Source organism: Elephas maximus, chromosome 3 (assembly GCF_024166365.1).
Source record: "Elephas maximus indicus isolate mEleMax1 chromosome 3, mEleMax1 primary haplotype, whole genome shotgun sequence".
Classification (NCBI taxonomy): domain Eukaryota; kingdom Metazoa; phylum Chordata; class Mammalia; order Proboscidea; family Elephantidae; genus Elephas; species Elephas maximus.
Genome location: NC_064821.1, coordinates 88,928,181 through 88,943,743, shown reverse-complemented (window position 1 = coordinate 88,943,743; position 15,563 = coordinate 88,928,181). Strand labels below are relative to the sequence as shown.

The 15,563-nt window shown below is 47.8% G+C and overlaps 1 protein-coding gene across 2 annotated transcripts in view; it reads right to left on the bottom strand.

Annotated features, from left to right (window-relative positions):
* The window catches only part of NSUN4 (NOP2/Sun RNA methyltransferase 4), a 29,336-nt gene extending 17,142 nt beyond the window's left edge, over positions 1–12,194 (bottom strand). For both annotated transcript variants that reach the window (XM_049879185.1, XM_049879187.1), the window contains exons 1-3: positions 12,058–12,194; positions 7,477–7,826; positions 662–816 (exon numbers count right to left, since the gene is read on the bottom strand). In XM_049879185.1, the coding sequence (XP_049735142.1) occupies positions 662–816; positions 7,477–7,826; positions 12,058–12,150 (598 nt within the window). In that variant the 5' untranslated portion in view covers positions 12,151–12,194. The remainder of the gene's footprint in view (positions 1–661; positions 817–7,476; positions 7,827–12,057) is intronic.
* Positions 12,195–15,563: the final 3,369 nt, after the last annotated feature.

Sequence of the window (15,563 nt, the reverse complement as noted above, 5' to 3'; positions counted from 1 at the left end):
ATCTCAAAACCGGAGGAGATGCATCCCTAGTAAAGCTCTGATGCAAGGATAACGTGTTAACAGCTACAAAAATAATGCCCATGATGTGGGAGCACAGGAGATGAAGGCATTACTTCTGAAGTAGCTAGCAGAGGTCATGAGGAAAGACTTCCAGAAGATGGCGCACTTGAGCTGAGGCTTGAAAGCTAAAAGGATTTGGATGGCAGAGCTGGGGTGAGGTGGGGGCATTCTAGAGGTGGCAGTCTAAAGAGTAAACACAACATGAGCAAAGGTGGAGGCTTACTCAGGCATTACAGAGTAGTAGGGTGTGGTGAAAGCAAACAAATCCTGGGAAAGGGTGACAAACAAAGCTATAAAGGGTGGCTGCGGCCAGATCTTTTTATTTCGGCTGTCACTAAACTAAGGAAATAGAATTTACTTTTGGATACAAAGTAAGTAAAGGTAGAGAGGTGAAGGCATCATGAGATTAATCAGGGCCCTGCTTCCAACTGCCTTCAAAGACCTTGCCCAACAATTCTTCTTGGTGAATGGACAGAGAAAAAGAAGGGGTAATTACGAGTTGAGAAAAAAAATACACCAGCTTAGAGAACCCATTCAGTGTGCCCCTGACTAGGTGAGATGGGGAGCCCTCTTTGCCCAAGACACAAGCACCGTGACTTACGGCAACAGCCAGTCTGAAGCAACGCTAATGTCTTTCCCCCGGGGGCTGCACACAGGTCAAGCACAGTGTCCCCAGGCTGTAGGCCAAGGGCCAGGACGGGCAGCAAGGAGGCAGCGTCCATCAGGTAGTAGTCCAGGACACCCAGGCTGCCAAGCCTGGAAGAGAGAGCACCTTAATGTCAAATTCCAGGTCAGGACACCCACTGGGCATCAGAACCACTGAATCCATGCCCTCAAGGGCTACTGAGCTCTACTCAGCGAAAACTCTTGTTTCTCAATCCACACTCACTTATTCACTCACTCACTCATTCATCCACACAATAGCCAATGTTTTAAAACACTGATTAAAAAAGAAAAAAACACTGATCAGTTTACCCCAATCCTGCCCAATTAGCCTCCTTACTATGCCTCAATTACAATACTCTTCCCCTAAATATCTGTGACTTCCACCTCACTTCTTTCAGGTCTCTCCTCAAAAGCTATCTCATTAAAGAGACACTGGCATTCCCTGATTATCTACTCCCTAAGCCTGTCACCTTCTATCCCTCTACCCTGCATTATTTTTCTTTAAAACACTTATTCACTTTATATATATGTGTGTGTATATATATACGTATTTTTTTTTCTTCTATCTCCCCCATTAGAACGTTAGCTCCATGAGAGCAGGGATTTTACCCGCATTGCTCATTGTAATATCCCCAACACCTGTAACAGTGAGTAGAAACTCAGTTTTGTTGGGTTACATACTGAGATACAAAGTGCTTCACAGTTCAGTGAGGAGTGTCATCAGTTGTGTTTGTCAGTTACCTGAGTTGGGACCCAATAAAGGAGGAGGCCTTGACCAGGTAAACAAGGAAGAGGAAGATTCTAAGCAGAAAAAAAAGGAATGTGCAAAGGCAAAGAAGCATGCAAATTCATAGCTTATTTCAGGAACAGTGAGTAATCTGGTGTGGTAGAAATGCAAAGTGCATGAGATTAATGCTGGAAAGCAGATTGGGGCCAGGCTGTAAAAAGCCTTGAACCCTATGCTAAGGAGTTTAGACTATAACCTACAGGCAGTTACCAAAGTTTTCAAAGAAAACAATACGATCAAATCTGAGTTTTAGAAAGTGAGGTGGGCTAGAAAGAACAAAATTAAAGACTGAGACACCAGTGAGAAGGCTGTCGTAAGAGCCCAAGTAAGAGCTGACAAGGCATGAAGAGAGGTAACAACGGTGTGGGCAGAAGAGAGGGACAACTGACAATAGCCTAACCAGGCATAGAAGGACTCTCCACTCCCAGGCCAGTTGTCAAAAGGGCATCTGGGGGTGAGCGGCCATTCCCCTGTCTGAGACACAGCTCAGCACGGACAGCCACTGGAGACAGACTCAAGGAGACAAAAATCTGCTCCTGGCTACCCTGACAGGTAGCTGGGAGAAGGATGTGACAAAATATTAGGACAGAGCACCACTGGGGGTCAGCTATAAGAGCTACAATCCCCAGTCCTGAGGCTGTGACCCTCCAGCATTCACAAATAGGCTAAGGCAGCGACGGGATATTTTCCAAGTCAAATGATAAATGGATTGTCTGTGGAAATTGCTTGCCTCATGCCTCACAAAGGAGAATGGCAAGAATGAGAAATCTGAGAAAGACAGAGAATTGCTATCACAGCAGCACGAGCCCACAAAACCCATCCTCATCAAATTAGGTCCCCTCCTTCTGGAATCATCACTCAAACTTCTCTGGTTCATAGGCAGTTTTGAGAACCTGCTGAAAGCTGCAGTCTCTCTTCCCAAAAAAACCACACACGATTTTGCAGACAATTTCAGGGGATTTCTGGACTCCCTGCATACATCCTTTAAACACCTGAGAGAAGTTAAGATCTCCTAGATTTATAGCGAGCCCATCAAGGCAAGAAGGAAAAAATATATATATAGGGGTTCTGGTGAAAGGAGAGACGACCTCCAGAAATCTGTGTGGTTGCTACTCTCAAGCCCCACTACTCTCAGGTGTCCTCCCATCCTGACTGAGGCCCCCTAAACAGGCGCCAAGTGACTCAGTTCTGCTGAAAGCAATTGCGTCTGAATGGGTCTTTAACCCTGCCCCAATGCATCCCCTACACACAGCAACTAAATTTATCTTCCTGAAGCATAAATGTCTTAGTTATCCAGTGCTGCTATAAGAAAAATACCACAAGTGGATGGCTTTAACAAAGAGAAGTTTATTTCCTCACAGTAAACCAAACCAAAACCAAACTCGTTGCTGTCGAGTCCATTCCGACTCATAGCGACCCTATAGCACAGAGTAGAACGGCTCCACAGTTTCCAAGGAGTGCCTGGTAGATTCAAACTGCTGACCTTTTGGTTAGCAGCTGTAGCACTTAACCACTAAGCCACCAGTTTCCCCCTCACAGTAAAAAACAAACAAACAAACAAACAAAAAACCAAACCCACTGCCGTTGAGTCGATTGCGACTCATAGAGACCCTACAGGACAGAGCGGAACTGCCCGATAGAGTTTCCAAGGAGCACCTGGGGAATTTGAACTGCCAATCTCTTGGTTAGCAGCCATAGCACTTAACAACTATGCCACCACAGTTTCCATAAAGTAGGCCAAAAATCCAATTCAGGGCATTGGCTCCAGGGGAAGGCTTTCTCTCTCTGTTGTCCTCAATTTTCCACTGGTGGAGAAGCTTCTCAGGTGCAGGGACCCTAGGTTCAAAGGACACACTCCATTCCTGGTGCTGCATTCTTGGTGGTTGGGCTTCCCAACTCTCTGCTTCCTTCCCTTTCCTTTTATTTCTTGAGAGATAAAAGGTGGTGCAGGCCACACTCCAGGGAAACTTCCTTTACACTGGATCAGGGAGGGATGTGACCTGGTAAAGGTGTTACCCAACCCAAAACCCAATCCTACCCAAACCCTCTTTAACATAAAATTACAATCACAAAAAGGAGGACAACCACACAATACTGGGAATCGTGGCCTAACCAAGTCAATACACACATTTTTAGGAGGACCTAATTCAATCCACAACAATAACTTTGGTGAGAATAATTCTGATAGTAAAAAGTACTGCTGCAGCAACTATGATAGGTGTTTACTATTCATCATTTCATTTCGCCCTCACTACAACCCCAGGAAGGAGCCCTGGTGGTACAGTGGTTAAGTGCTAGGCTGCTAACCAGAAGGTCAGTGGTTCAAACCCACCAGAAAGATGTGGCAGTCTGCTTCTGTAAAGATTACAGCCTTGGAAACCCTACGGGGCAGTTCTACTCTGTCCTATAGGGGCAGTTCTACTCTGTCCTATAGGGTCGCTACTGAAACAGCCTGCTCAGCCGTATCTTGAACAGTACCTGAGCCAATTTTTTTCTTCTTTCTCTTCTTTCCCTCCCCTAGCCCATCCCTGCCTCCAAGTAAGATCCTGATGTTAGCTCCCCAAATGTTTCCTCTAGGACTGTGGAAAACAAGTGATATTGATCTAAGCCTGTCAAATTGGACAAAGGACAATGCCAGCCATCCCCTGAGCCAATGGGATAATGGCAGGAAAAGGTCAACATGTATGAGATATGACCACCAAAACCAAACAAAAGAAAGAGAATGAACATTCCACAAGTCCCTAAAGCTTATGGCCCCTTTTCCCTTAAAAACCGGAGCTGACCTGCAGTTGGGGAGACAGACGACTTCAGGAGGAGATCATTCCCCTCTGTCTCCATATACTGGTATATCTAATAAAGTTCTTGCTGCCCACCTCACCACTGTCTCAAAAATTGGTTGTTTGTGGCAGGCAGCTCTAACTCGCCAAATTGCGGTAACACTATGAGTCAGAATCAACTCAGTGGCAGCAGGTTTGGGTTTTCTGACAATCCCATGGGAGTCCCTGGGTGGTGCAAATGGTTAACACACTGGGTGTTTACTGTGCATCATTTCATTCAATCCTTGCTGCAACCCTATGGAAGCCCCTGGGTCATACAAACAGTTAATGCACTCAGTTACGGAAAAGGCTGGAGGTTTGAGTCCAGCCAGAGGTGCCTCGGAAGAAAGGCCTGGCAATCTACTTCTGAAAAATCAGCCATTGAAAACCCCATGGAGCACAGTTTTATTCTGGCACACATGGGGTTGCCATGAGTTGGAATCAACTCAACAGCAACTGGTTGGTTAGTTTACAACCCTATGAGGCAGGAAATCATGGATTCCAGAGGCAGACTGCCTGGGTCTCAAACCCAGCTCAGTTGTTCATTAGCTGTGTGACCTCCAGCAAATTATTCAACTTCTCTGTTCCTCAGCTTCCCAAATAAGAGTGCCTACCAGTTAAGGCTATTGTGAAGATTGAATGAATTAATATAAGTCCAGTGCTTAGAACAGTAGGTAGCATATAGTGAGCTATGGTGTTAACTATTACTACTATTATTTTCCAGATAAGGAAACCAAGGCTCAGTTATACAATGTCACAGGTCTAATTAAGTGATGAAGGCAAGATCCAAAACTAGGTTTGCCTGACTCCAAAGCCCATGCTTATAGCCTCTGTGCATTACTGCCTTTCCCTTGCTCAGAAACCCTTTTTGGTGTTTTTCTAGAACAGATCCTGGCAATGTATAGCAATATGCACAAGGCCTGAAGACATCCAGCCCCAGCAATTCCAGACATCTGCAAGCAACACTGGGCCACCACAAAAATCCCTTACCCCAACCTGCAAGTTCTTGGCATCCAAGGTCCCCACAAGTAACCCCCATGTATCTTCCCAGCCTCATCTTTCACTCCTCTTAAGCATACAGCCTTCCCTCAAGCCAGCAGCTAGGACTACTGCCAAAGCCTCGTAATTTATCTCCCCATTTTCAGCCTAGCTCCTCTCTAATCTGTCTTCTATACAGCAGCCAGAGCAATATTCTAAAAATTCAAAGGAGAATGAAGAACACCAAAGACACAAGGTAATTATGAGCCCAAGAGATAGAAAGGGCCACTTAAACCAGAGACTACATCAGCCTGAGGCCAGAAGAACTAGATGGTGCCCAGCTACAACCGATGATTGCCCTGACAGGGGACACAACAGAGAACCACTAAGGAGAGCAGTGGGATGCAGACCTCAAATTCTCATAAAAAAGACCAGACTTAATGGTCTGACTGAGACTAGAAGGACCCCGGAGGTCATGGTCCCCAGACCTTCTGTTAGCCCAAGACAGGAACCATTCCCAAAGCCAACTCTTCAGGCATGGATTGGACTGGACTGTGGTATAGAAAATGATACTGGTGAGGAGTGAGCTTCTTGGATCAAGTAGACACATGAGACTATGTGGGCAGCTCCTGTCTGGACAGGAGATGAGAAGGCAGAGGGAGTCCGAAGCTGGCTGAATGGACATGAAAATAGAGGGTGGATTGAAGGAGTGTGCTGTCTCATTAGGGGGAGAGCAACTAGGAGTATATAGTAAGGTGTATATAAATTTTTTTATGAGACTGACTTGATTTGTAAACTTTCACTTTAAGCACAATAAAGTTTTTTTTTTTAAATATATTAAAGGAAAAAAAAATCAAATCTGATCCTATCATTCCCTAGGTTAAAACCTTTCATGGCTTCCTCTTCGAGAAAAAGTCCAAAATTCCACATGGCCTATAAGACCTTCACAATCTGGCTCCTGCCTTTTTCTGTGGCCTCATTGTTAGCCTCCTCTCCCATCTCTACCCCATGCTACCAGTTTTATTAATTCCTAGTTTTCAGATCTTAGTGTAAATTTCACTTCCTTAGAAAAGACTGGGTTACATCTTCTAATCATAAGACCTCACAGTCTTGTACTTCTCCTTTGTAGCACTTATCACAATTATAAATAGTTTAATAGTTGTCTTCCTCACTGGACTATAAACTCCATGAGGGCTTATACACCAGTGACCCAGGCACTTAAACCCTGGCATTTTGTAGACAATAAATATTTATTGAATGAATCGATCCTTCAAAGGTAATTCCCACATCCTATGACTAACGCTGAGCTCTCCTTTTCTCAATTTCTAAAGCACAATTTAGCATTTGATTCTACAGTCTTTTTTCATTCAACTTCATGCACATCTAAGCACTGGATCCAGAATTCCAGAGGTTCTCTTTCCTTTATCCTAGTCCAGTAGTAACTAGATCCCTAGGTGGAGAAACAGTTTGTGCTCAACTACTAACTTAAAGGTTGGTGATTCGAACCCACCCAGCAGTGGTGCAGAAAAAGGCCTGGCAATCTGCTTCCGTAAAGGATTATAGCCAAGAAAACCCTATGGAGCAGTTTGACTCTATAACACAGGGTGTCACCGTAAGTCAAAATCAACTCAACAGCAACAGGTTTGGTTTTTGGTTTTTGGTACTAACTTTGTGCTCTAGGCCAGCCCCACTTCCTTTTCAGTACCATGAGGTTACTTGTCCTACTCACTTGGAGGGGTAGCTCTGAGGGCAAAATGAGAAGTCGGGCATGAATAACACATATTTTAACTTGAGAGGGTGCAGTGAGTTTTTTAAAGGAGGGAGAAGAGCAAAGCAGGTTCAAAGTGAAGGTTTTCAGGTCAGGCCACCTGGGACTAAATACTAGCTTCACCACTTACTATCTGAGGGACCAAATCAAGTAAGTGCCTTAAGTTCTGTGCACCTCCATTTCCTCACATGTAAAAGAGGAACAGTATTACCTGGCTTATAGGGTTGTTTACAGAACAAAAGGAGATAATGTATGTACAGCACTTAGGAAAACACAGAGCACATATAAGCCCTCAGTAAATATTAGCAATATTGTGATCATTATTTCCAAGGGTCTGGGTCTCTTCCTGTCTACTTTCAGTAGGCACTCAGGACAGCACCATCCATGGCTCTAGATCCTACCTGGCACGAGGGAAGCAGCTGACATCCCCTTTGGCAAAAGTGAAGCACTGAAGGTTCGGACTGCAGGCCCAGGAGACTGGAGCTGGGGCTGATGCTACAGGTTGGCCATTTTCAGGTTCCAGTTTCCAGTGGGAGAAGGCTTCATTTACAAAGTCCCTGGCACTCAGGCGCTCCAGCTCAGCAATCACATGATCCCAAGTGCCAAAGTTATTGATCAGTGCACCGTATTTCTGCTCTGAGAGGAGACTGACCCGGATTGATGGCCAAAGATCCCCAAACTGCACACCATAGGTCATGTCAAAATTCTGCAGAGCCAGTCGAGTGGCAGGGAATTTGGGCTCTGTGGTAGCCTAAAGGGGAAAGAACAAGCTTATTGGTCTTCTCGCCCTTGCCTCTACCCGCTACTGCCTGACCCTACCAATACCTCAGAGCCCTGGGGCAAACACAGATTCAGCTAGTGCCCACTCCCGCCTTTGCATACTGCCTCTGCCTGCCAGAAAAGTGTGGGAGAGAAATGTAGTGGGGAACTGGCCTTCCCATTTCAGGATTGTGAAAGAAAGGAAGCTGTAGCTCTCATAATATTATCTCGGGGTCATTAAGAAAGTAGGCATTCTTTGAGGACTTGGAATAAGAAGAATTTAGAGAATGGGAGCTCAGGAGAGGACTCTCAAGAAGAGGCTACAGAAGGTTGAAAGAAACGATGGAAGCCCTGAAGAAGCTTCCGGCTTAAAAACAAAGGACTTTTAACAGTCCTCCTATTTTGTAAAGCTTTTTCATATTTGTTACCTTATGTGAACATCACAATAGATATCTTGGTGGGATTTAAAAAAAAAAAAACCCCACAAACCTCCACATTTAATGGAGAAATCAGGGTACTTACCTAAAGCCATGCAGTGAATGAAACCATTATGTTCAGAACCACAGAACTGAGGGTCATTTTGGGAGAGCTCCCAGACCCCAGGAAGGTAGGATGAGGAGGGCTCATAGAACCTTGAAGTATGAGCTGAAATGAGGATTTCTAGGAAAATTGCTATGTGGGGTAGCAGAGAGGAACATCCGTCAGGCCTGAAGAGTGTAAAGACAGATTAAAAGAGAGGACACTTCAGGTAAGAAGTCCACAGTTAGGTCTTGGTTGCCCGTGGCTGGGACCTATGTCTAGCAGTTTTGTTATGGCTGGCAGTCTTGTCATTGTATATGACTTTTGCTCTGGTCTGTATTTTTGGTCTGGTCAGAAGTCTTGTTCTGGCCCTCATTTCTTCCTTTGTCGGGGACTCTTGCTCCGACCTTGACTTTTGCTATGGTGGGGACTTTCACTCTGGTGGGGACTCTTGCTCTGGCTTCTGTTAACAGGGAGACTCTTCCTCCGGCCCTGACTTTTACCCTCGTTGGGACTCTTACTTCTGCTCCGACTTCTGTTACGGTGAGGAATCTCACCCTGGTCCAGATTTATGCTCTGGTTGGGACTCTTGCTCCGGCTCTGACTTCTGCTACGGTGAAGACCCTTGCTCTGGCCCTCATTTCTGCTATAATGGGGACTCTTGCTCTGGTCCAGACTTCTGCTAAGGTGGAAACTCTCGATCTGGCCCTCAATTATGCTCTGGTGGGGACTCTTGCTCCGGCTTCGACTTCTGCTACGATGGGGACTCTTACTCTGACTCCGGCTTCTGCTTCGGTTGGTACTCTTGCTCTGGGTGTCACTACTCTGGCTTCCACTAATAACAACAGTCGAACTGCAGCTGATATTAGTGCTACAGCTGGAACTCTTGGATGAAGGCAAAGGGCAGCTGTAGGGGACCTGGGGGCGGTCTTTGCGAGAGTCTCGAGCGGCCACAGAGTAGATATGGAGGCCACAGGGAATGTCAGGGCGGCCTTGGGCACGGGGGGCAATGGGTAAACTTTGGGGGTCAAAGGGTGTCCTCAAAGGGATAAAAGAATAGACGTGGGTAGCACAAGGGGACTCCACAGACTGGCGAGGGGGTGGGGGTGGGCCCCTGGGAGTGCTGTAAGTGCCACAGTGGGATACCACTGGCTGGTTATGACACTGAAAAGGGCCTGTGGAGTGACTGAGGGAACCCAGAGAGCAAGGATGGGGGGAGGGGGGAACAACAGAGCACATATGGGTGCTGCAGGGAGATTTTATGGGGGGTCCACGGGGGATGCTCTGAGCATAACTATTGAGTGAGGCAGTAGCACAAGTAAAGTGGAGGGGAAGTGAAGTGGGGATGACAGTTTTGAGGGTTCTAGGAACCACAATGGGTAAGGCAGTCTCTAGGGGCAGTTCTTTGGGACAGGAATTTGATGGAGTTGTGACGGATGGCTCTCTACAAGAAGGACTGGAAAGGCTGGAGGGGTCAGAGAGAGGTGGAGGAGAAGTACAGGTCTTAGGAGGCCTAGGTTGGCCAGGAGGGGTACACTGGAAAGGGATGACCACAGAGTGACACCTGTGGGGAGCACGTGACTGCTTTAACTCTGAGGATTTGGGGGACTTCACCTGGGGGGAAATTGGGGTGGTGGGAGGGGGTTCATTATAGCTTCTGCGAGGGAGTGGCTGGAGTGGAGATATAAACTGGTTGCTTGGCGGTGACGGGAAGGGGAGGACAGAATAAGGATAGTGGGAGGACAGGGAAAGAGGGGATTCCTGGGGACAAGAGGGACCAGAAATTGTGGTGCCGGGAGGTAGGAAGAGGTAAGAGCTCCCACCAGCTTCCCAGGAAAGAACGGACTCAAAGCAAGTCTTCCTGGGGGTCTGAGACTGGGGTGGACAGGGAGAACTAGTACTCCCAGGAAGCATACGGATGGCACAGTAAGGACTCCCAGGGGCAGGAATACGGGCCTCTGGAGGAAGATGTGAGTAGTGATAAGAGCCCTTCTGGGGAGGGTTGGGAGAGCGAGAGACATCTGCCTGAAAAGGAGGTGGGAAGCCACAATAATTTTTCCCAAGAGGCAAGTCAAGCTGTGGTTTGGGTTCACAAGAGTCTGGAGGCTTAAGGCAGCCATGGTAAAAGCTGACAGTGGGTGGAGGAGGTACTGCAGAAAGAGGAGGGTCATTATAACTTCTCCCTGAAGACCAGTGAGAGAAAATCATGGGCCCAGTTTCCAAATGCCTATGAGAAAGGCGTGGGGAGACCATAGGTCTAGTTTCCACAGACCGGTGAGCAAGGGGAGGTGAAATGATGAGTCCAATTCCCTGAGGCCTATGAGGAAGAGGAGGTGAAACTGTGGGGCAAGGTCCCTGGGGCCCATGAGTGTGGGGAGGTGAAATAAAGACATCAGTTTCCAGACGCCCATGAGTGAGAGGACTGGAAGTCAAGGGGCCAGTTCCTGGGGGCCGATGAGTGAGTGGAGATGCAATCATGGGGTCAGTTTCTGGGGTCCCGTGAGTGAGGGGAGGGGAGGTCAATGAGCCCGTTTCTGGGGGCCTATGAGTGCCGGGATGGGAAGTCAGTGGGCCAGTTTCTGGCGGCCTATGAGCAAGGGGAGGGGAGATCAATGGGCCAGCTTCTGGGGGCCTATGAGTGAGGTGAGGGGAGGTCACCGGGCTGGTTCCCAGGGTTGACAAGTATCCATCACAGTAACAGAGGGAAGCGTGCAGGTCAAAGTAGGCGCTTCGGGGACAGGGAGGCGGTGTTATCTGGGGACTGGTCCAATTGCAATAAGGGCTCCGCAGACGCTGAGGGGGCGACCCCATTGGGCTAAATCGGTCAAGATAAGGGCTCAGGGGCGGCGAACCCGTGACGCAGTAGGGCCTTCCAAAATGCAGGGGAGAGCTAGGTTCAAAAGAACATCTCTCCGGATGCAGGGGAGGTGGTGGGGGTGGGGAGGAGCACGGTGGGGGCGGGGAGGGAGGCTGGCGGGTTATGAAAGGAATTTCAGAGCGGCAGGTGAGTCCAGAGGAAGGGTCCTTGGAGGAGTGGGGAGAGCCCAGGGGCTGAGGGGAGTCGCTGCACCTTCTGCCTGGGTTTGGGGAAAGCCCAGGAGTATGGGCAGGGTGGTCACTGTAACCTTTCCTGGGCTCCAGAGGCAGCTCGAGCGTGAGGATGGGGCTGAATCTTTTCCCGGAGGGTGTCGGCGACCCAGGAGGATGGAAAGGGGGGTCGCTGGGACATTTTGCCAGGGGTGAGGGCGGCCGGGCTTGAAGTTCGAGGAGGAAAGGAGGAGAAGAGTTCATGGGGGAGGGAGTGAGAAGGGCTGGGTAGGAAAGAAAGGGAGGGAAGGGAAGAGGAAGGGAGGTGGAACCGGCAGTGGGGGCCCAGGGGAAGGGAACCTCCAGCTGGGGAACAAGAGGCGGTGACGTAACTGAAAGAATAAGGCGGGGCGATGACGTAACCTAGAGGGGCGGAGCCCAAAGGCTACGGAACTGATCGGAGAGCTGAAGACTTGTGACGAAAAAAGCGCTGACAGAGATCACAACGTAACAGATCTAAGAGGGAGGAGCCTAGAGACGCTCATTGGCGGGTGGGGAAGAGACCCCAGGCGTCCGCGAGTAGAGGACTGTAAGACATAACTAAGTGGAGAGGCTGGAGAAGTTTCCGTAGGGCCGAAATGCGTGGGAACGCCCCTCGGCCTCCGGTCTGACCTTACCCATTTCTTCTTATGTCGATGTCTCCGCGGGGCTGTAGCGAAGTCCGCACGCCTCAGCAGCTCCCGGACACCTCTCAGCACCAGCGCAGCCATGTTAGCGTGCGTCGCTGGGTAATTCCGACCGGAACCGCAGTGGCCGACCCGTAGGTTCCGGAGAGGTAGCGCGCGCCACGCTGTAGGACTTGAATGGGGGAAGGGGAGGGAATTAATTATGATGCTCTCGGAGGCTCCGCCTACCTCTATATCCCAGGTGCAAACCCCGCCCCACCGGGATACCTTGAAAAAGGTGCTGGAAAAAGAGCAGGCAGGCGCAGGGTCTAGTGACCCCTCCTGGATGTTGGAGCTGTGCGCAGGACTCAGAGGCCTCTAACCCAGCTGGCGGGGGGGCGGCCAGGGAGAATTGAGAGCTAGCATTTGAGAACTGAGTTAGCTAGGCAAAAAGAGGCTGGAAGGGTCTTCTAGGTACAGGAAGTTGTACGGAGGAAAATCTTCAGGTAGAGAAAAATGAGACCAGACTGTGGAAAGCCTTGTAGGCAAAGGCAGATTTACAGTAAAGCTAATGAAGCTTAAGCGTCAGGACCTGTAGGTTGCATGAGTCCCTTTCAAGGCCCTGTACCTAATTTTGTATTATTTTTCTTAAAGAAGGCCTCCTAAATTGTATCAGCTTTAAGACCCACAAAACTTGGCTCACCATTAATCAGTCAGTGGAGAACAGGGACATGAATGGATATATGTTTTAAAAAATTGTCATCTGACAGCCAATGATAGAGTAAGTAGAAGTAGAGGTAGGGAGGTCAGATGAGAGAATATGATGGTCTGAATTAGATGGTGGCAAGTGGTGATGGAGAGAAGAGGATGAATTCCATTCATAATAAGAGATAGAATTACAGGATTTTTTGACTGATTGAGGGTTAAATTGAGGGGCAGGTCCCTGATGACTCCCAGTTGTCTGGATTAGGAATTCCATTTATTGAACTGGGTGACACAAGAGGAGGATTGAGGTTGAGAGGAGATGGTAAGAAGACAGCTGTTAACTAGTAATGTAGCAGATACTGTTTTACACAGGGTCAGGGAAAGTCTCTGATGATATTGAGCAGCAATGGCAAAATAAACAGCAAGTATGAAGGCCCTGAGACAGGACTGTGCTTTGATTTTTGAGGCACAGCAAAAGCAGATAGTGTAACTGGAATAAAGGTAGGAAGGAGAATGACCACAAAAAGGAGGGGGCAGACCATGAAGGACCTGTCAGGCCAAGTCAAGGACTTTCAGTTTTCAGTCAAATGAGAAACTATTAGGAGGTCTGAGGAAAGAAGCATGATCTGACTTATGTTCGAAAGTATTATTCTGGCCTCTTTGTGGAGAATAGACTGGGAGCTAGAATGAATGCAGGGAGACCTGTTAGGAGGTTACAATGGTCCAGGTGAAAGCAAGAGATAATGGTGGTTTGAATTAGATGGGTCAGGCTGGAGATGTAGAGTCAAGATAATTTGTTGACAGATTGGAAATCTAAAGTATGAGAGAGGAATCAATGATAACCCCGAGATTTGGCCTGAGCACCTGGAAGAATGGGTCATTCTACACAACTACTCTCATCAAGGTCACTAATCACCAAATCCAGTGGCCACTCTTTAGTCTTTTTTTTTTTTTTTTACTTCATTTATAGCATTTGACAAATAGACCACCCCCTTAGTATGAGTTTCCAATTATCTTTCTCAGTGTTCATGCTCAATTTCCTCCGCAAGCTCTTCTTTGTCTGCCCTTAAATGTTGGTGTTCCTCCAAATTTTCTCTATTGGTCTTCTCTGTCTTCATACTGTGAGTTCTATGAGGAGATGGATTGTGTCTTACTCTTTGTTGTAGTCCCAGCATCCAGAACAGTGACTGACACATAGTAGGCACTCACTGTCAAGTGAATGAATGATTACACACTCCTCTGTCCTCTACTCCTATAGTTCAATTACTATCTTTCTTAGTTATCTAGTGCTGCTATAACTACCACAAGTGGATGGCTTGAACAAACAAATTTATTCTTTCACAGTTTAGGAAGCTAGAAGTCTGAGTTCAGGGTGCCAGCTGCAGGGGAAGGCTTTCTGTTGGCTCTGAGGGAAGGCCCTTGTCATCAGTCTTCCTCTGATCTAGAAGCTGACATAGAGGTTAGGATTTACAACACATACAATAATCACATCAGGTCACAAAATGGTGAACAACCATACAATACTGGGAATCATGGCCTAGCCAAGTTGACACACACATTTGGGGAACACAATTCAAACTATAATATTCCACCCTCTGGCTCCCCAAAATTCATGTTCTTGCCACATATAAAGCACATTTACCCCATCATGCCGTCCCAAAAGCCTTTAAATCAACTTGTAGTCCAAAATCTCATATTCTGCAAAATTCCTCTTCATCTGTGAAATGTAGAATACAAGTTGCTTCCTAAGTACGATGGTGGAACAGGCACAAGATTGACATTTCCTTTACAAATGGCAGAAATTGGAGGGAAAGAAGGGATGACAGGCACTAAGCAAGTCAAAACACCCGGCAGTACAATTTACATTAGCTCTCAAGGCTTGAAAATAACCCTCTGTTCTCTGACACCATTTAGGCAACAGCCCTGCCCTCCAGACTCTGGGTGTTTGCCACACTCTCCAGAATCTGGATGGAGACCTTTTGGCCCTGAGCTTCAGCTCTGCCTTTCAGGCCCGCTGGAACGGCAGTTCTGCTCTTTCAGATTTGGTGGCCCCATCTGAGTGGCAACCCTACCCCCCCAGCCCTGACCAGCTTCGTTCTTCTGTCCCTTGGGCATGGCAGCCCTGCCTTCTCAACTTTGGGCAGCAGATCTGGCCCCATCCCGCTGAACTGCAGCCCCACACTCTGGAACTGAGTTGGTGAAGAACTCTGAAACCTAGGAGGCCGTGGCCCCACCCTTTGAGATCCAGCAGACCATGGTTCCACTGTTTGAAACCTCAGAGGTTGTGGTTCTACGCTTTGAGACCCCAGAGGCTGTGGTCCTACCCACTGAGACTGAGGCAGCACTGTTTCCTTAGCTCCTTGTTTCTTCAGCTTCTCCTTCTTGGTTCCTTGGCCCCTCTGGCCCTCTTGGGCCAGCCCGGCTTCTGCCCTGCTCAAGCAAGTGTTCCAAAGCTCTTTAGCTCTACCAGTAATTGCCTACAGGCACCCCACTCTGCCAGCAAGTCTTCTGTGCAAAGGTACTCAGCTCTCTTCCTCTATGCATCTGTCTCCTGTGCAGTCTTGTGCTGATCTCCTGGTTCTGCTGCTGCCGATTCTCTGCTGCTGCTTCTCACCAGCTACACTGTCTCTGGTGTTACAGCTCTCCTCACTTCCTTCTGAACGCTCACAAGAATTGTCTTTGATGTCCATAATTCCACCAACAGTCTCTTCCGGGTAATTTAGGCTTTTACTATTAGACACTTTAAAACTCTTCCAGCCTCTGCCCATTCACAGTTTCGAAACCACTTCCACATTTTAGGTATGTTAGAATAG